Source organism: Hippopotamus amphibius, chromosome 13 (assembly GCF_030028045.1).
Source record: "Hippopotamus amphibius kiboko isolate mHipAmp2 chromosome 13, mHipAmp2.hap2, whole genome shotgun sequence".
In the NCBI taxonomy this organism is placed as follows: domain Eukaryota; kingdom Metazoa; phylum Chordata; class Mammalia; order Artiodactyla; family Hippopotamidae; genus Hippopotamus; species Hippopotamus amphibius.
In genome coordinates, this window is record NC_080198.1 from 96,918,949 (window position 1) to 96,939,638 (window position 20,690).

The 20,690-nt window shown below is 36.5% G+C and overlaps 1 protein-coding gene across 12 annotated transcripts in view; it reads left to right on the forward strand.

The window, feature by feature from the left end:
• CPEB2 (cytoplasmic polyadenylation element binding protein 2) overlaps positions 1–12,591 on the forward strand; it is a 64,655-nt gene extending 52,064 nt beyond the window's left edge. For all 12 annotated transcript variants that reach the window (XM_057706101.1, XM_057706103.1, XM_057706105.1 and 9 more), the window contains 4 exons: positions 1,508–1,626; positions 1,909–2,023; positions 4,018–4,199; positions 8,588–12,591. In XM_057706101.1, the coding sequence (XP_057562084.1) occupies positions 1,508–1,626; positions 1,909–2,023; positions 4,018–4,199; positions 8,588–8,815 (644 nt within the window). In that variant the 3' untranslated portion in view covers positions 8,816–12,591. The remainder of the gene's footprint in view (positions 1–1,507; positions 1,627–1,908; positions 2,024–4,017; positions 4,200–8,587) is intronic.
• The last annotated feature ends 8,099 nt before the right edge of the window (positions 12,592–20,690 follow it).

Consider the following 20,690-nt stretch of genomic DNA (forward strand, 5'->3'; position numbering starts at 1 on the left):
CTTGGGGACTTCCCTGGTGATCCAGTGGTTAACACTCTGTGCTTCCAATGCGGGGGGCGCAGGTTCAATCCCTGGTCGGGGAACTAAGATCCCACATGCCATGAGGCATGGCCAGAAAATTTTAAATAAAAATAATTTAAAAACCTTAGCTTGTATCAAAATTAAAGCCTTCAAATAAAGAAAACCTGTCTTTATTTTTTATTTTTAAAAGCCTATTTAAATTGTTTCTAGCAATTAAAAAGGTCTAAGATGTGATTCTAATCTTGCATAATCATACCTTTGGAAGTTTCGACTTGTGTAGGTTGGTTTGGTGGCTTATTTATGCAATCAAGTTTTGTAATTTTATTAAAATGAAGTACTTTTTTGTGTGTCACATCAGACCTTTGTGGCAGTAAAAGCCACTGTTGGCAATAAGCAGTGTTTTTTGAATTCCTTGTAAAACAAAATCTCTCGCTTCCCATTGTTTAATGAAACAGACATGGTTGGCCTGATTGATGACATCTTCACATTGGGACTAGATTTCAGTGCTCTAGGTTTTTTGCATAGAAATATTGTCAAGGAAAAGGGGTATTGTTAGGTCATTTATGGTTATCTGCTGCTGGGAATAATCATATAATAGTAAACTTGTAAATTTTGATGCCTTCTTTTTATAATGAAGTCTGTTCTGCCTGCTAGATACATAATCTTTGATTAAAGATTGACAATTGGTTGTCACAAGGAAAGGAGGAAGGGCATATTTTCAAAAGGTACAGGAATCTAAGCAAGAACTTGGATCCAGAGTGCAAACATAGTCTCCAGACGGTTTGCAAAAAAGTGTTCTGCTGCTCATCCACCTTGAGACCTGATTTAAAAGTCTGACCCTTCCTGAAGGAACCTGTTTCATTCCAGCCTCGCTAGGGGAGTTTTTTTAGTGTCATTTGGAAGTTGTCAGGATGATTGTGGAATTTTCCCTCTGCTTACGGGAATTCCTGGGCCTTTCCACATATGCTCTTTCCACCTGTCCAAAAGTATGCTCTAGAACTTGTCTTACCCTGAGGGCATTTGAAGGAAACTTCAGCTCCTGCTGTGCTCATCTGGTTAATCCTGCCACATTCTTGAAGAAGACACTATCATGGGAGACCTTAGAGTTGATATAGGTTTCAGATTGCTTATGTGACTGACTTTGGGCAAGTAATTTAACCACCTGACACCTCAGGGTTTTTTTTCTGTAAATTGGGAATAATGTTTCATAGACTTGTGATAGAATCAAATGAAATAATTCACATAAAGTTCTTAGCATAGTATCAGATGGTAAGTACTCTATATAAAGTGGCTAGTTAATTTACTGAGTATCTGTTTTTGTGTGTATTCCATAGGATATTGTGTTCTATAGAAAGCATAATGATTGTAGCCTTACTTTATAGTTGTTTTTTATCTTTTTCAAAGGCACGTGTTTTCTAAACGGAACTAGAATTTGGGGTGAAGTCACTCACCTTGACATGTTGCCTCATTTTTATGGTTATTACAGGCTATGCATTCCTTCTCTTTCAAGAAGAGAGCTCAGTTCAGGCACTAATTGATGCTTGTATTGAAGAAGATGGAAAACTCTATCTGTGTGTTTCCAGCCCTACCATCAAGGACAAACCTGTAAGCAAATACTACTCGAACTTTAAGCTACAAATGCAAGTTTTCCAAAGACTGTTTTAAAATGATTGTTAGTGAAATAAATAAATATATAAACTACCATGTTAAGAGTTCCATTTTTAAAAATTCATATTATTTATAGTATCTAGGGAAAATATTAACAGTTTGTTTCCAAATCCATCTATCCAAAATTTTGAACAAGAAAAGCACCACTGTTAATTGGCACAAAACCCATCAGCTGTTAAAGGAGTGAGACCTGATACAGTGATGTCATTTTCTTCATAGGTTCAGATCCGTCCTTGGAATTTAAGTGATAGTGATTTTGTGATGGATGGTTCTCAGCCTTTGGATCCTCGAAAAACAATTTTTGTTGGAGGTGTTCCTAGGCCATTAAGGGCTGGTAAGTAGAATGTTAACAAATTTTGTTGTTGGTTTTTTTTTTAATCATTTAAATATGAATTGATTTAGTAAACATTTCTTACCTGTTGTGTACATGTCACTACTGGGTGGGCGAAGGGCAGATTCTCCTGCTCCTATAGTTGCTTGCTACAGAATTCTGAGAGAAATTCTGAGAATTGTTCTTGAGACCATTAAGGAACTAGAGAATCGGACGCTCACCTATCAGCATAAATAGCTAACTCCAAACAGACTCTGTAAGAAGAATTCACTTAAATACTGTATTTATGACTTCTTAAGTGTACCTCTCTAAGATAATGAGAATTTTGAGTCTGTTTATTTTATGTAGGTTGATTCTGATATCTGAAGAAGAAATGTGGGATTTTTTTTAAAGACACTTTAGATAGGTGAATGATAAACTTCTCTTCCTCAATAATCAAGAACCAGAGATCTGCCAGAAGATGTCATGTAGGAACATGATTATAGATGTAAATGTCCACTATACAAGGAAGTTTTATGATACTGTGTATGTACCCTTGTGAAGTACGTACCGCCTTCCATCACTGAGAACATCCTCTTCCAGTTCGGGAGGTGCATGTTAAAGAACTATTCACACATGTAAATACTGAGAGACATAACTATTACAGAGAGAGACTGGAGGGAACAGAAGAGCATATAGTAAGGAAATGTGATGTAGTCAGATATTTTAAAGTTACTTGTATTTGAGCTGACATAAATATAAAGATTGAACAGAAGGAGTAGGGTTGGGTGGTAGGAGGTTGTGAGGAGTGTGTTTCAGACAGGACTAGCATATTCAAAGATCTTCAGTGGAGGGTAGCAGAGTGCTACGGAGAGACTGAGAGGACTCCAGAGTCACTGTCCAGGTTATAAGGAATGAGATGAGAGACACAAGAAGACCTTGCAAAAGTAAATAGGAGTCAGATCATACAAGTCTAATAGCTAACTTGGTGTTTATCCTCAGAGCAGTGGGAAACCAGTGAAGAGTTATTAAGTAAAGGAGAGACATGAACATATTTTCATTTTTGAAAGACCAGTTTAGTTAATGATTCATGGAGGGGGAGCCAAGTTGAGAGCAGATATAGGTAGACCAATTTAGGAACCTGTTATTGCAGTCCAGGAGACAGAGAGTGGTGGCTTTCATTAGTGGTGGTGGTGGTGGAAGAGCCAAGTGAACAGATGTCACAGATATTTACAAGGTAAATGCAAAGGCTGAAATGAATCTCAGCTTTCAGTCTTAAGCTACTAGGTAGACACTGGTGCCGTTACTGAGAAGATAAAGGGCACTGGAGAAAGAGCAGGTTGGAAGAAGATTGTGGCATTGGTTTTCAAAGCTAGTTTGTGCCACCATTCAAAGTTCCCAAGGAGAAATTTCAGTTAAGTCATTGGTATCTGCTGTATTTTTAAGAGAATCACTCTTGCTGTTTTGAAAATAAACTGAAGGGAGAGAAGGTGGTGGGAGACAGGAATCAGAAACAAAGAGATAAGGCTGGTGCCATGATCTAGATGAAAAATAATGATATCTTGGAACAGGATGTTAGAGATGGAAGCAAAAAGATTGGATTCTAGATATGTCTTGGAAATCAAGTTCACAGGATTGCGTGTACCGTGAGGGAAAAAGAAAATAGAAAGGAAGCCAAGGGTCTTGAGTTGCCAACGTCATCTTTTCCATTGCTTACTGAGTCATCAAAAACTCACTGGAGCAGGTTTAACCGGATGGCAGAAGATCAGGAGTGCCATTTAGAACACACGGAATGATGCAGTGTCTGTTAACTATCGATGTGACTTGTCCAGTAGACAGTTGAGTTGTCCAGTTCTTCCGTGGTGAGAGCAGCTGGGCTCTGGTATACAAGAGAAAGGACTAGATTTAGAAAAGAGCGTTATCCTAATGATTTTGACTTAAAAAAAAAAAAAGTACTTAAAAATTGTTGATTTACTGTGTTCTCTCCCATTTGATGTGAACTTCTTTTCCTTTTCAAGTGGAGCTTGCTATGATCATGGACCGGCTGTATGGTGGCGTCTGTTATGCAGGAATTGATACAGATCCTGAGCTAAAATATCCAAAAGGTGCTGGTCGAGTTGCTTTCTCCAATCAGCAGAGCTACATCGCTGCCATTAGTGCTCGGTTCGTTCAGCTTCAGCACGGTGATATTGATAAACGCGTAAGTTGCATATTGGGAAATCATTTAAGTCCTGTCATGAGGTGCTGATCCAAAGCTTACTACCCTACAGAGTTAATAATGCAATTCAGAACCTGAATGTTTATTTTTTATACTCCCCTTGCCCTTAAAGAGTATTACATCAAAATATCCCTGTAATGTAAAACTCTGACCACACTTTAAATTTTAGGTATAATACACAAAATATAAATATCATCTCAAAGGCATTTCAGAAATTTTTATCAGCCAGTAAGGTCTTAAAATCCTTTTAACTTTGGAAGCAGAGCTTGTACTCTGGAGCCAGACTACCTGGGATCCCATTTCCACTGTTTGCTCTATAACCCTAGGCAAATGCACCCTTGTTACGCTGTTTATTCCTCACTTATAAAATGGAAAACAGTAATAGTATCTCTTTCACAGCTATTTTGAAAAGTAAGTCAATTCGCATATGTGGAAGCACTTGGAACAGAGCTTGGCACTAAGTGTTATTCAAGTGTTACTTATTTTTCATTTATAAAATCTAAAATAAAAACACATTGTGCATATTTTCCTAACTATATGCAAAAATAAATATGTAAATAAAATGTACAAATAAACTAAATATATAAGATGATTGTCCTGAAGTTTAAGACATTTACTCTTCAGTAACATTGCTTAGGTCATCACAGTAAGAACTTTTAGGAAGTCCTGTGAATGATACTGAAAGCTACCTTATTGAATGATTTCTAATACTGATTACCATCTAAAATAGGAGAAAGGAGTGAACAAGACTCAGTTGTTTCTTTATAAGTCTATTTCATGCTAAAATCTGTGAATAGTTCCTGAATAATCATGTTTACATTTGTAGTACAAATGAAATTTACTAAAAATATGAGGTAAATTAACTTTTTTGTATCCATTATAGTAGATATAACTTGAGTGGCTTCTTATTTTTCCCATTGTAACAGTTTCTTGAAGCTTCTTCTCTGAGGCTGTTTGCACATTAAAGACTATTTTGGGGCCAGGGGAGCTGATTAACTAATACCAATAGACCATAACCACTAGACGTAGTCACCAATTTAATTATCAAATCATATTTAGAAAAGAAGTACAGCATAAGTTCAGTTCACATATGCAAAGTGGCATTTTTGTCTGCATTGTTACTTAAAATGTTACACCCCCAATAAAGAAAGAAAAGAAATAAGTATCTAAGAAAAGGGACTCTGCTTTTATTCAGACACGCTATGAAATTTTTTTAACTGATTTGAACCTTAGAGGTCCTCTCATCCAGTGGTTTTCAACCTCCACTGCACATTAAAGTTACCTGGGAATTTAGGAAAACCTTGACATCTAGGTCCCACCCCCAGAGGTTCCGCTGTAATTGATCTGGGGTGCAGCTGGGGCAGCAGTAGTTTGTAAAGCCCCTGGGGTGGTCCTAACATCCAGCCATGCTTCAGACCACTGATCTAGTCTAACCCCCTACTTTTGCAGAGAGGTGATAGGTTCACAGAGGAAGTTATTTACATATTATATAATTATAGTTGTTTAATCTGCAGAAGCAGAGGGAAAAGATTATTAGCAGTGTCGTGCCTTGTACCTCTTTGTTTCCAAAATAACAGTGGAGGACCAGTTATTTGGGGCAGGGTATTGATTCTTAAAGAGAAACCTCGATACAAAGCAAGGGAATTGAGAAACACTTGCCTTCGTAAAAAGGCGTTGAACTACCTGAGAGAAAAGTTTACTTTTTTTAAGATATGTGCTACTAAGGTATGTTTTGAACTTTATTTGAAAGAATTTGAGCCTTAAATGTTTTACAGGTCATTAGTTTTGCTTATACAAAAAAATCAAACCATTCATCTTTGTACCTTTCATCTCTCTAGTAAGAATATAGTTATTAAACCATAAAAACAGATTAAATTTGTAACTGATAATCCAGAGATACACAGGATACTTATTTGGAGGGAATTAAAATTGTTCACCTCACGTTTTAGGCTCATGAACACTTCAAAGTTTAGTTTCATCTCCCTGATAGCCACGAAAAACAGTCACCACAAATGTGTAAATATTTTAATTCTTATATGTTATTCCACAAGTAGTATAATTCACTGTGATTTCTGGTAGCTACTGAAGTGAATTGTATTATACTTAAAGTGGGCCAATTAATTATTAATCATTTTATTAGTAATGAATCCAGATGACAGTGTATCACAGATAGCTCCTCTGAAGTGAAAAAGGAAAGACATCATAATAGAAACTAAGAAAAGTGAAGAATCAATAAAACTCTGTTTCACACGTTCAGGAGCTGTTAGAGATTATTATTAATCACAAATAGGTTTTGATTGTATTCTAAAATCATAAATTTGAAATCCAGTTTTTCATCTTTGAAGTTTTGATTTTGAGTTAAGTAGATTAGCTTCATAAAATATCTAGAATTTAAAAATACAAATATTGAAATCATTGCATTTATAAGATTTATTCAACAGTTTTACATTGTCACTCCTGAGCACCCAGCATTATGGAAATGAGGTAAACAGCAGAGACAGTGTGTTCAGTTTGGTTAAAATATTATGGTAAAGACAAGAAAAAACCATGAGAGAGAGACCCAGAAAGCATATGTAAATGTGCATTTACTCAGACATTTATGGAGTTTCTACTTCGTGCTGGATGTACTGCCAGTGGGTGGGCACTGAGCCCTGAGCAGACGCAGGAGGTCCTTGTGCTCAGAGAGGGTATCATCTGGTGCGTGAGGCTCAGCAGTCCTCGTGCTGCTGTGATCTGCTCCAGGGTTGTAGGAACGCTCTTCCTTAGTCACAGTTATAATGCAGGTAATGAGTCCAAAATCGCAACCTGCCCGCAAGAGAAAACTAGCAAAGGAAAATCTGAGAGAGAAATGTTGAGCATACAAATTTTAGAATTTGTGTCAAAGATCCTTTTAAAAATCAAAAGCCTTTGGAAGAAAAGGTTAAAAATCCTTAACTGGCAAGGAAAACTTATAAATTAGTTTAAAAAAAAAACACCAGCAGGAAAATATGCAAAAGATGCAGACAATTCAGGACAATGAAATGTTCAATACACATATGATATGTTCATCCTATGACCCTGACCCTGACCTTACCCCTACCCCTAACCCCTATAACCCTAACCACGAAATACAGACACACAGAGAAGCGTGAGTTCATCACCCTCCTGCCAAATGTTTGCTTTACAGTTCTTTTCATCAATCAACTAGCTTGCTTCCAGTTTGTTGTTATTGTTTTTGTTCAAAATAATGCTGAAGAAAATACCGTTATAAATTCATTTTCTGCACCCATGTAAGTATTTCAGTAGAGTACATTCAAAACAGAAATTGTCAGGTCATTGTTTTTTTACCTTAGGCAAATTAAGCCCTTTAAATCTCAATTTTCTCTCCTCTCCTCAGGAAAGGCAGAGATCTTAGGCACTGTTCAGTCAGACAAAAGCAGTAACCTTTCATTCATAAAGTTATTATGAGCCAGAAAGCAAAGATGTTGCAGCTAATAGTAGCTAATGCTAACTTACAGAGTATTCACCATATGCCAAGCACTGTCTTAAATGCTTTTATTCGCATAATCTAATCGTCACAACTCTATAAAGCAGATTCTATTGCCTTTCTCCTCTCACACATATGGAAACTGAGGTTAAGATGTGTAGCATTCAGAGCTGACTTAAGGCTGAGGTCTTCTGCTGAGTCAGGCTTTCACAGTGGGACTTTGACTTCATATCTTATAAATTCTCAGAAGTCTAGACATACCCTTAGTAAGATTATCCACAGTTCTGGTTTGTCTGTACCAGTTACTTACAAGCAAGGTATCGCTCTCACCTGCAGTAGAGAGGCGTTGCCTTGATCAGTGGCTGTTAGGGTTATGCCATCTCACAGATGGTACTGGAATGAGAGAACAAAAGTGTAAAAACCATTTGTCTTCCATGCCCTTCTCTTTTTTGCTCACAGTTACCCCCACCTCTGAAAATATTAACACACAGGTGTTTTAAAGATGTTACTTCAAGAAAGGTGAGGGTGGTATGTTTTGCAAATCAATTAGGATTCTATAGTTTTTTAAATTATTTTCTGTCTTTGGAAAAAAGTTATTTAAATGCTATTCAGTGTATAGTTCTCAGAAGAAAACATAGCAAAATGCAAAACTTACCAAACTAAGTGCTCATTTAATTACATGGTCAATTATGAGCATGAAACATATAAAAAGATTAGTGCAAGAACAAAATGACTTCATTTCTTTAACGTACTATATGGTGAAGCTATTACACTGGGAAACTGCCTACTTTCTCAGCATTGAATGCTGCTCCTTTTCTCTAGCACACTGCATGAACCTTTTAAATCATTGCTAAAGTAACTTCCAAAGGAGACTTAACGGGATACGTTTTCTCTCTGTCTCCAGGTGGAGGTAAAGCCATATGTGCTAGATGACCAGATGTGTGATGAATGCCAGGGCGCACGCTGTGGTGGAAAATTTGCTCCCTTTTTTTGTGCCAATGTCACTTGCCTGCAGTATTACTGTGAGTTCTGTTGGGCAAATATCCACTCTCGTGCAGGGCGTGAGTTCCATAAGCCATTGGTAAAGGAAGGCGCTGATCGCCCACGCCAGATCCACTTCCGCTGGAACTAAGAACAGCAGACCGGCCTCTGTCTCACAAGGAGAGAAAGGGTGCATGTGGCTTACTGTGTCTGAAGATACTGACGTGCAGAAGAAATAAGTGCGTTCTTCTGCTTTCACCCCAGCTATCAATACATATGCATCTTTATCAGCAGCCAAAACACTACAAGCCTCTTGTTTTTCACCAAAACCCTACATCTCAGGCTTACTAATTTTTGTGATATTTTCATGTTAAAATAAAATGTTTTTTTGTATTTTCTCCAAGTTATTTTTATATGTAAAGTTAAAATTAGATATGAGAATGTTTTGCGTAGGGGCAAACAGTCTGCTGCTATATAGTGGGTGAAGCGTGCACTTATTTCTTAACGTGGGTTTTTAACTTCAAGATCTGCCCCAGTAATTTACCAAAGGTAGCAAAATAATAGTGAAGATGGAATATGTCTGCTACAAATGCTTATTTTTATTGTTGCTATTTTCAGTGTATACATAAACTAAAAATTAGGGTTGATTTTTTTGCTCTCCATTTTGACTTGCAAGAAATAATACCTCAAGATAATCTGATTTATTAGCTATTTTTAAACATTTTTAATCACAAGCTGTATTAGCTTTGCTGCTATATAGGTGTTATGTGTAAATGCCACCTATTAATACGGGATTGAAAACGTTAGAGACACACTGCATTGCAGATAAAATGCAGGCAGCACAATATGGCCTAAACTGCCATAGTTTTAGAATGTGAAAAAAAAAAATGCATGTTTACTTACCTGTATACACCATATGCATGCACTAGAATTATTAACTAACAAGAGGTGAGGTATTGCAAATGTTCAAAAAAAAGCTCTCTTGAATCTAGGTAGCATGAACAAAAATTTGTTTAAAAAAAAGCAAACTTGCATGCGTTATTGTGACTTCAAGTTAAAAAAAAATGTCCTACATGTGTACAATATGCAAATTAGTTTTAGATTAGAGAGTGCAGCCATTTTGTGATCTGGTCGGTAGTGGAATTCGATTTTATGCAGACTGGATGTAATATTTGTAATCCCTGTGCAATTTTGTGATGTGCGGTTCTAATTCATGTGCAGTGATATAGTATAGATAAAAGATTGAGTAAAAGAAAATTACTAGGATTTTAAAGAAAGTTGATTTTAGCCCCTTTGATAGTTCATGGTTAAGACATCCTTTATAAACCAAAGATGGCCAGCACACTGCTAACCGGTCACCAAATGTAAGACCCACAGGAAGCCCATATTTAAACAAAGGAACTTTATCAAAGAATGCAAAACTTTAGCAAACCTAAGTAAAGTCAAAATGGAGATGGGGAAATATACAGACGGCTAGTTGCATAAAATTCAGTTTTACCTTAAAAATAAGGGTGAAATCTGGCTTAAACTTGCTTACGTGTTTGACCTATGTATATTGGGGTCTTCTGTCTAAACTGGGGTCACTGTTGCATGGAAATTGTTGTTCGTAATGGTTTAGAATTGCTTTTTTAAAAAAATTTTGATGAAGGAATTTTGGTAATGACTTTGCTTGCAGTTTTCTTTTGAGAAAGTGGCATGGAAACATGCAATAGTTAATGAGTTTCTCTTGGTACTGAACACTATTAGAATATCATTAGTGATATTTTTTCTCTTTAGAGCATTTTTAATGCAACTAGCCCCTATATTTTAATGTAAGAGTTACTCTGCAATCTAAGCAAAGCACCCAACAATGGTAGATGTTTTTTTAAAATGCTGAAATAAGATTCTTGACTCTAAAGAGAGAAAATTACAAGGGTGTTGCCTTATTGCAGCCCCTTGGGACAATCCTTCATGTGAGCAAAGTGTTGATCTAACTATTGGTTGTCTCTGGTGTGCTTTTTTGTACTGTAAAAATATGTGGTTCATGTCTAACTCTGCTGTTTTATTGTGGTTGTGGTTCAAGTTTTTAATGTTTAAAGTTGATGCTGTTTTCAGAAGAGCTTTTTACTAATTTATTTGTCAATGTTCCCTATTTGTTACTTAACCATGATCCTCCAGATTTTTGGAGTATTCTTTTCTAACCTTAACCCTGCCAACCTTGATCCATGTGACATTTGTTATGCACTATTTTTATATCTCGGTGAGAGATTTTTCCAACAGTCAGCTATTTTATGACACACTTTTTTTGACTGATGACATCTCCTTTGCTATACCTCAATTTTTGGAATTTAGAAAAGAAATCAGTAGTTTTGCAATGTTAATTATTTAGATATTTAATTTCGCAGATTTTTAAACTTTATTTTCATATTTTCTGCTTAATGTTTAAAATTGAAGAGCCTTTTCGTGTATTAAATAATGAACACTAAAGTAAATTATATGATGAAAATAAATGGAGATGTTGAAAATCACTTTCCCTTCTTAAACAGAAATAAATATTGGAAATGAAGGGAAATGTAGTAGAACACCCTTTTTACCACGGGTAAAAATGACAGAAATGTATGGTTTGTTTCACCTTCATTTCTGTTACAATTAAAGCTTGTTAGTCTAATCTTTTATTCCTTCCCCACCTCCACCCCTACCTCTTCTTTTTTCCTTTTTTCCCCCCTCTCTTATGTACTACATTCTTATTTTCTAAATGTTAAACACTGTATTGGAGTTTTTTTAATTTACAGATCATATTTATTTTACTATTTTTGTAGAAAATTATTAATTTTGATTGTATTTTTGTATTTTCAAAGCTTCTTCATTTGTGTTCCCTAAATGTTCATATTGCTGCCCAAAAGTATGACTGTGGAGGAAAAAACAAAACTTTAAAAATCCACACTTTTTGTTAGGAAGGAAACATTTAGCATTTGTATATTTGTGTATGGAAAACACTTGATATTTTATCCCTGTTGCATCTGGCTGCACAGAGCCTCTCCTCAAAGATGCTACAAAACTTGAATATAACACATTTTGGAAGGCTGACTAACCTCGATTCTGTGTTGTGATGTGCAATACTGTTTCTAATGTTTGTATAAAAAAAATAACAGTGTAAACCTTTTTAATGCAAATTTATTTTTTTCATTGCATATTTTGCAGATTTTATCCACAGTGTCATTTTTTACTGTCAGAAAAGATACCCCTTTTGTCATTGCAACTATTTTTTAAATCCAGAAATCTTTGTACTGATGTAAATGATTGTAGTTATTTTGGATAGTGTTTTGCTAACAAAAGGAAAGACTTTTTTCATGCATATTTCTATTTTGTTTTTTTGGGTTTTATTTTATTTTAATAGTAGTAAAATACTTGGAATAATTTTTCATATTCTTGTCATTAATATTATTTTGTATTTTTATGTGGAAATATATAATTTTATGACACTAATTGCTAAAGTTTATTTTATGTTGAATTATTTTTGGAGCTGAAATCTTTGTAATATTAAAGCAACTAGTTTCTAATTCCCAGTTTCTGTATAGAATCGCACAAGTGGTTTATGGAGTGTTTGGATTGTAATTATAAATGGTTCTTTGATATGCAAATTAATATTTTCAGTTGATTTTATTTTATATTCCTAATGGGATGTTAAAGCCGTTTTTTATTTTTTTCTAAATAAAAAGAGAACCCATGCTTTTATGGACACTAGGTAAACACCTTCAGCTTAAATTTTTTTGTTAAAATATTTTAGTTTATTTTATTGTTATCTTCCAGGTGTCTAAATCTCCAGTCTGTCTGTTGTACTGGTAATTTAACTCTGTAATGGAATAGTTTGCTGCCAACTATTTATATTAAGTAATTTTTAAATATTTGTAATATTGTTGACTGACTAATAAACTATTAAGTTATTGGCATAGTTGTGGAATCTTATTCTTTAGTTCAAATCTATCAGAATATCCATGGCCACCAGTAAAATCTTTTTTAGAGAGCTGAGTGACATGGCTATATTATGAAGCCCAGGCCACTGTATATTTTAGTGTGAGGATTGCAGGGGAACCTTGGAGATCATCTAGTTCAGTATTTCAGCCCCCAAAACCCTTTGCATCAACTCTCCTCCCCACCTCATCCTTAGCCCCCACATGCGTACCACAGAAATTTTGGTGTTACACTCATCACAGATAATTAGTGTTACCATATCTAAATTGATGCTGCGCTTAAAAAATGAAAAACTTGACCATGTTGTGAAATGCACAATTTCCATGATGCTTTCTCAGATACCATCTAGTTGGGAAGCAGTTGTCATTAACTTTTTCTACTTATTTTCTGCACAGTCTGTGAGTTCTTCAGTGGCCACATTGTAAAGGGAGAAGGAAAGGTATAGAATAAGTAGCCCGGGATCTAGGTTCCTTGGCTAATTATGGCTAGAACAGCTCTGCTTTTAACTCGAACAAAGTTGGAGTTGTACATAAAAACTGGTGTTCAGGCATGCGGCCAGGGAAAGACAGGTTCCATTGCTTTTTTAGAGAATGTTTTAAAAATTACTGATTATAATCAATTTTTTCTTTTACCTGTGAGGACAGAGGTATCCAAAGAGAGGGTAAAACAATTCCTCATATTCTACAAGACATCACAGAAACTCCTTAAATGGACTAATCTTGACATTGACAGCCCCTCATATCCTGCCACTGTCACCCATGGCCTCCAAGCAAAGCATGTATCTCCACACATCTGTATCTTGGCCTGTGCTGCCATTTTTCTGCTTGGAATCTTATTTTCTCTTTGCCCAACAAGTCCCCTTCCACAACAAAAACAAAGAGCCCTACCTGCTTTCTGGCCTACCTTTAAGACTTAGCAGGAATTTCCCATTCTCGTGACTCTTTCCCCTGCTGCTGGCATAGAGATCATTTATCTGCCTATGCTCCCCTATCCTTTTGTTATTTAAGAAAAGAATAAACCTTGAGCACCAACTAAGGGTTGGGCACTAACCATGTAGGATCCTTGGTTGCCAGGCCATTTCATAGCCTTGTAGGTGGAAAGTCAGGTTAACTCAAACTCAGTGTGATATACTATAAAATATAAAATATAGAAAACATCTATCAACTGTGATGGGAAAAGCTTTCTGCTGAAATGACTTCATTTCTTCAAAATGATTTTACTTGAAGAGTTTCACATAGGAGTTAGCATTTGACCTGAATTTTTGCATGAGCAAAGAATTTAAATAACTCAAAATTTAGCACTCACAAACCGTTTCTGAGAGAATTACAGGAAGATCTATTCAACCAAAAAGAAGGAATAACAAAATATGTTGGAAACAGGAAGATGTGTGATATCGTAATAAATAATAAGATATATATATCTGGTCTTCAGCTGGTTTCTGGCACAGAAGTTCTGAAACTCTTAGAATTTCCTAAGTGATGAGTGATTAAGAGGGTCTTGATATTCATAACAAACGGCTTTTAACCACACCTGGGTTTGTTAATGAGGTGACTTTTGGAAAGTGCCTAAGGTTGGGGAAACAGCCATGTGATTAGAGGGTTAGAGGGTTCAGTTCCCCTGTACCCACCCCCATGCCCCTGACCTGGCCCACCTCCAGGAAGGGGGGAAGGGCTGGAGGTTGAATTGATTACCAATGGCCTGTGATTTAATCAATCATGTCAAAGTAAGGAAGCCTTCATAAATACTCAAAAGACTGGGTTTGGAGAGCTTCCAGGTTGGTGGACACCTTGATCAGTGGACTCAGGGAGAGTGGCTGGGTCCGGAAGCTCCATGCTCTTTCCCCACACCTTGCCCTATGTATCTCTTCCATCTGGCTGTTCCTACGTCATATTCTTTTATAATAAGCTGGTAATTAATCACACCCAGAGAGGGGATGTTGAAACCTTAAAGGTATAGCCAGTCGGTCAGAAGCACAGGTGACAACCTGGACTTTCAACTGAAGTGGGGGGAGAAGGAGGGCAATCTTGTAGGACTGAGCCCTTATTTAACCTGTGGGATCTGACACTGTCACCAGATAGACAGTGTCTGAACTGAGTTGAATTGTAGGACATTTATGTGGTGTCAAAGAATTGTTTGGTGGTGTGTTGGAAGAAACACATCGTAATTGGTGTCAGAATCATAACACGGATACGATCTTAACACTGTTGTGGATCCAAAGTATATAGTTAAAGAATAAAACGTGGCTAACATTTATAAATCAGTCCTAAATAGTAGAGACAGAATTTAAAATAACATCATTAAGGTAAAAATAAAACTCAATTTAAACAAAATAAAAAAAACCTAGATAAACGTTTGAAAAGGTAAAGACCTTGTTTGGAGTGGAGGAAGATAAATTATAAATGTTGATTGATTTATTGTAAATAATTTATTTTTCAAATTGTAATATGTAATATGTATCATTTTTAAAAGTCAAATACATAAATTATGAAAAGAGTAAAACACTGCCCCACCGCCTTCTCATCCCCGATTCTCCCTCTTGAGAGACAACCACTTTTAACTCTAAAGTGTTCACACTTGCACAGTATCATGTTATTTACCTCCTCCCAGCTAAGTAGCGCACATACATTGTTCTTTCTTTTTCAGTTTAAGACCTTGTTGAGTTCCTGAAATGACTACATGTGGTTTGTTTCCAGACACACCCCATGCATGTACCTAACACACACCCAAATCCAGCTGTTCATTTTGTGAATCATTCATCACGCTGATGATTATTACTTTTGCATTTTTCTGTGGGTTTTATACCTCACCGAAAAGTTTGTTTTTACATGGGCAAGAAAACACTGCTTGCTTCAGTAGGACAAGAGTGACAGTACCCTAGGAAGAAATGCAAAAACAAAATCAGAAAGTGAGTTTCCATGGTAACTGAATCCCACATCTACAGGATTTTTTTTAAGAAAAACCTCCTTGTGAACCATGAAGTACATACAGAAAATATTAAGCATCCTTTCGCACTGTGAGTAGTTTTAAAACTCTCGAAAAGAAATAGAAAATTGTTGAAAGCAGGGACTAAAATATTTGTACATCAATGTTCACAACAGCATTACAATAGTCAAAAGGTAGAAGCAGCACAAGTCTCCATTGACATGAATGGATAAACAAAATGTGATATATGTATACATACAGTGAATATTGGTCAGCCTTAATAGAATGGAAATTCCAGCACAGGCTACAACACGGATGAACTTTAAAGACAGGAAGCCAAGTGAAATAAGCCAGTCACAAAAGGACAAACACTGTGTGATTCCATCATATGAGATACCAAGAGTAGTCAGATTCACAGAGACAGAAAGTAGAATGGTGGTTGCCAGGGGCTGAGGGAGAGGGTGGTTAGTGTTTAATGGGTACAGAGCTGCAGTTTGACATGAAAAAAGTTCAAGAGATGGAGAGTGGTGATGGCAATGTGAATGTACTTAAAAACCACCGAATTGCACTGTTAAAAATGGTTAAAAAAAATGGTTCCGAATGGTACGATTTGTGTTCTTTATATTTTACTGCAATAAAAAGAAAAGGAAGAAAATTGACTGTATCCAAAAACCTTTCTGTGTCTCCTCAGTCATAACCATCCTTCCCATCCTCTCTGAAGCAACCACTTTTCCAGGCTTTTACATTTCTGTATAGTTTTACCACCCCAGCATGAATTCCAAAGTGATATAGTTTTTGAACTTTCAATAAATGGAATCAAAACTTGATGTGTAAGCTTTTAGCTCTGTGTTACTTTGTATAAGATACGCCTGTGTTGTCTGCAGCTACAGGTCATTTTCATTGTTGGATAGTATCTGTCCTATAGGTATCTATTACTGATGGGCATTTAATTATTTTCAGTTTTTGGCTATTGCAAACAGTGCTGCTGTAAACATTATTGTATTTCCTATCGTACACATGCCTCAGTTTCTAGGGTATATTACCCAGGAGTGAATTGCTTGGCTCAGAGGATACAGAAATGTCCACGTGCTCAGTAATGCAATCTGTTTTCTAAAGTAGTTATACCAGTTTATACTCACACTAGCAACTTATGTAAGCTCTGCTATTCCACATCCTAGTCTATACAGGTTTGGTCAGTCTTTATTACCAATCTTGTGGTAGTTTTCATTTCCTGGATTATTAAGGTTGAGCAGAGTTGAGTAATTGTGACAGAGAAGGGCCCATGTACTACCCAGCCCTTTACAAAAACAAGGTGCAAACTCATATTCTAGACTATGGGCAACATGTCTGTCCATCATCATCATTTTATAACGGCAGCATCAAGTACCATATCTGGCCCATCCAAAGGTATCTGGTCACAGAAAATTATCTACAGTCATAATTTTCAAGGATTAAAATATCTCCTGTAGGCCTTTTATTATTATTGTCAATTATATGAAATGTTTGATGTAACCAGTAGTATATGACATTCAACAAACGTATTGAGAAACCCACTTAGCATTGGTGAACTTGAGAAATTTCATGCACAACACATCCCCAAAGACCTTGTATGTCTTTTCTTGACCTCATCCTTTAAAGGAATATGTATATATGGACAAGGTAATTCAGCTAAATGTCATCTCCTGTTACGTAATCACAGTAAAGTGCAGGCACCAAGCAAGTAAATAGTTGGTAAGTATTCATCTTGACCATGTTAGTATTTTTAACCCTCTCTACCAGATGAAGAACCACTCGCCATGTACTGCCTTTCAGATATATGTTCTCCCAGCTTTTCCAGACACAGGATTATGCAACAGCCGGACTGCTGTCAGATTTGATTTGCAAGTAGCCCAGGAAGGTAGAACAGCCAGGATCCTTCTGCTGCATTCTATGTCATTGCCCACATTTTCTCCTTTACGTTTCCTATTTCGCAACTTAACGTTAATTTTCTCAGCAAGTGCTAGCTTGTTTTTTTCTCTTTCTCACAATGCTATTTATAAAACTCACAAGTTTTCAATATATACCTTGACCAATTTTGGTAATTGTATACAATCACAGTCACCATGACAACCAAAATACAGAACAGTTCCCTCTCTCTGAAGAGTTCCTTCTGTCTATTATACTTGTCCTCCTCCCTCTGTCATATCTCTGGCCTCCAGCAACCACTGCTCTACTTTCTCTGACTATAGTTTTACTAGAATCTCATAGAACCGAAATCACACAGTACGTAATATTTTGTGTTTGACTTTTCCACTTAGAGTTCTGTGTCTGAGATGTGGCCCTGTGTTGCACATACTAATGTGACATCCTCTCTTCATTGCAGATTAGTATTCCATGGTACACGATCTGTTTGCCTCCTCATCAGTTGATGAAGATTTGGATTTCTTCCAGTGTTTGGCTGGAGCAGTCACACATTTTTATGTGAATATATGTTCTCATTTTTCTTGGATAAACACCTAAAAGTGGAAATGCTGAATCATGTAATAAAACATATGTAACTTTGGAAGGTGTTGTCATATTCTTTTCCAAAGCGACTATATCATATTTTGTATTCCATTAGCAATGTATGAGACCAAATGTACCAGTGGCGTTACATTCTCAGCAACCTTTGGTATATTGTTGATCTTTTTTCTGTAGCCATCCTAGCGAATGTGAAGTCGTATCTTTTTCCTCATGGTTTTAGTTTGTAATTTTGTTGATAACTAGTGATGTTGAGCATCTTTTCATGTGCTTATTAGCCATTCTGATATCTTCTTTTGTGAAGCGTCTGTTCAAGTCTTGTGGCTAGAATTTTTTTAAACCTGGATTGCGTTATAATTGAGTCATGAGTGTTCTTCCTATATTCTGAATATAAGCCATTTGTTGAATATATGTTTAGCAAAACTTTTCCCCCAGTCTGTGGCTTGCCTTCTTCTGTTCTTAACTATGTCTTTCAGGCAGCAACAATTGTTAATCTTGATGAAATCTATGTTATTTTTTTTCTCTTTAAGTTTCTGGTTTTGGTATGTCATTCAAGAAATCTTTCTCTCACCCGATGTCACAAAGATTTTACCCTACGCTATCTTCTAGAGTTTAATAATTTGTGCTCTTACATTTAGGTCTATGATCAATTTAGTTTAATATTTGTGTGTGGTGTGAAGCAAAGTTCAAGGTTTTTTTTTTGGTTCATACAGATATCTGGTGAGTCCAGCATTATTTGTTGAAAAGAGTATTTTTTTTCCAAATGAACTACCTTGCCATCTTTGTCAAAAATAAATTGATGATGTAAATGGGGGGTTATTTCTGGATTCTCATTCTCAGCCATGGACCTATATGTCTGTCCTCACATCAATACCACACAATCTTGACTACTGCTTGGCTTGCTTTTGCAAAGAAATATCTGGTGGAATACTTGTCATTTAACTGCTTCAAATGCTATAGTAGTCCTCAGTCTACCTAGACACTTCCATCTCACCGGTCTTTCAGAAGACTAACAGAGAACAATATAACTAAAAAGAATGTGTCGTCCATAGACTTGGAAGGAAAGGACTCAACACTTTGAATGTCGGTGACACCGTGCAACACTTTGAAGCAATATCTATGTCAGCAAAAGCCGTTATTGCTACATATTGCTGTCAGTTTCCAGGAAGCAACAGCTCTGCAGAGTGCTACAGTCAAAGGTTAATAAAGCAAGGCTTTCCAACCACTTCTGGATTACAGCTAAGGTCCACCCCAGGCAACATTCATCAAGTCTGCAGTATTTTTAGGAGAGTTTTAGCATAAAGTTTTATTGTAGTTCAACTTAAAAATACTTATCAAGCATTTAGTAGTGAATATAAAGATTAGATAGATGATAGATACATAGATACATAGATACGTAGGTAGATACATAGATAGATGATAGATACATAGATAGATGGATGGTAGATAATAGATAGATGTTCAGATAAATAAGACAAGATGTTTATGATCAATTCTAGGAACAAATGGATCACTTCAATAGCATTTTAAAACAAGGGTGAGATATATACAATAGGCCACAAAAATGCAGAGCAAGGTAAATAGCCTAATCTAATAATTTAAAGAATGTCTCCTGGAAGAGAGGAAGGCTGAGATTAGGCTTGCAGGACATGTATGACTTAACCTAGAGAAAAGAGGTGAGGTGGGGATTTCAGGGAGAGGGAAAAGTCTGAGCAAAGAGCTTAAAACAGTCTACTGTGTACATGTCTAGGGCGCAACCTGCAAAGCTGAGGATAGAGACCAAACTGCGCCAGATTGTGGAGATTTTCAAGACCCAGCTTCATGGCCAGCTCCTCCAGGAAGCCCCCTTTCAATTAGCTTCCGCTCCACCCCACACCCACTCAGGCTGGGATACACCATTTCTCCTCGTCTTGTCCTCACTACTTTGCATTGCCTTCCTTACCACCTGTATCATGGCCTTGTCTGCATTGCTACGGTGAGACCCACATGGGAGGTGGTAATGGCTGTCACCTCAGCACCCAGGACAGTGCCCAGATCCAGCAGAATCATATGTGCTCACCACGATAACAGTGGCAATTTGTTGGAAAAGCAAGCATTTCATAAATATGTATCCGTGGCTGTGTTCCAGAAGATTATCAGAACAGGTTTGAGGAAGGAGGCAGATATTAGGGAGAGAAGTTAAGAGTCATGAGTTCTAGCCCTAGCACTACCCTCTTATTTGGTTATTTCAGGCCCCCTTTCATCTGTGAGTATAAGATATAGAAACTGCATTATGTTAGCCCCTGGGCATCATGCAACAAATGGCAAGAATATGGTACTAAAATCAAGATACAGTGATATGCTAAAAGATATCCGTGTTTAACAAAATACCCATGTGGCTAAACAACGCACATCTTCATATATTGAGGGTATATTGGCATTTTACCAGGGAGTATGTTCTGGCCCAAGAAATATATTGCTAATGAAAATTACTTGGTATATGGCAATAAAACATCCACTCTAAAATCCAAAAAAACAAAAAAGATATAGTGATATGCTAAGTTATGGGGGCTGTGTCTGTGAGTAAACTTCATTACAATTCAAAAGATTTTAATTCTTTACAACTATGTACACGACTTCAACAATAACTGAAACTTAGACTTCTATTAATATAT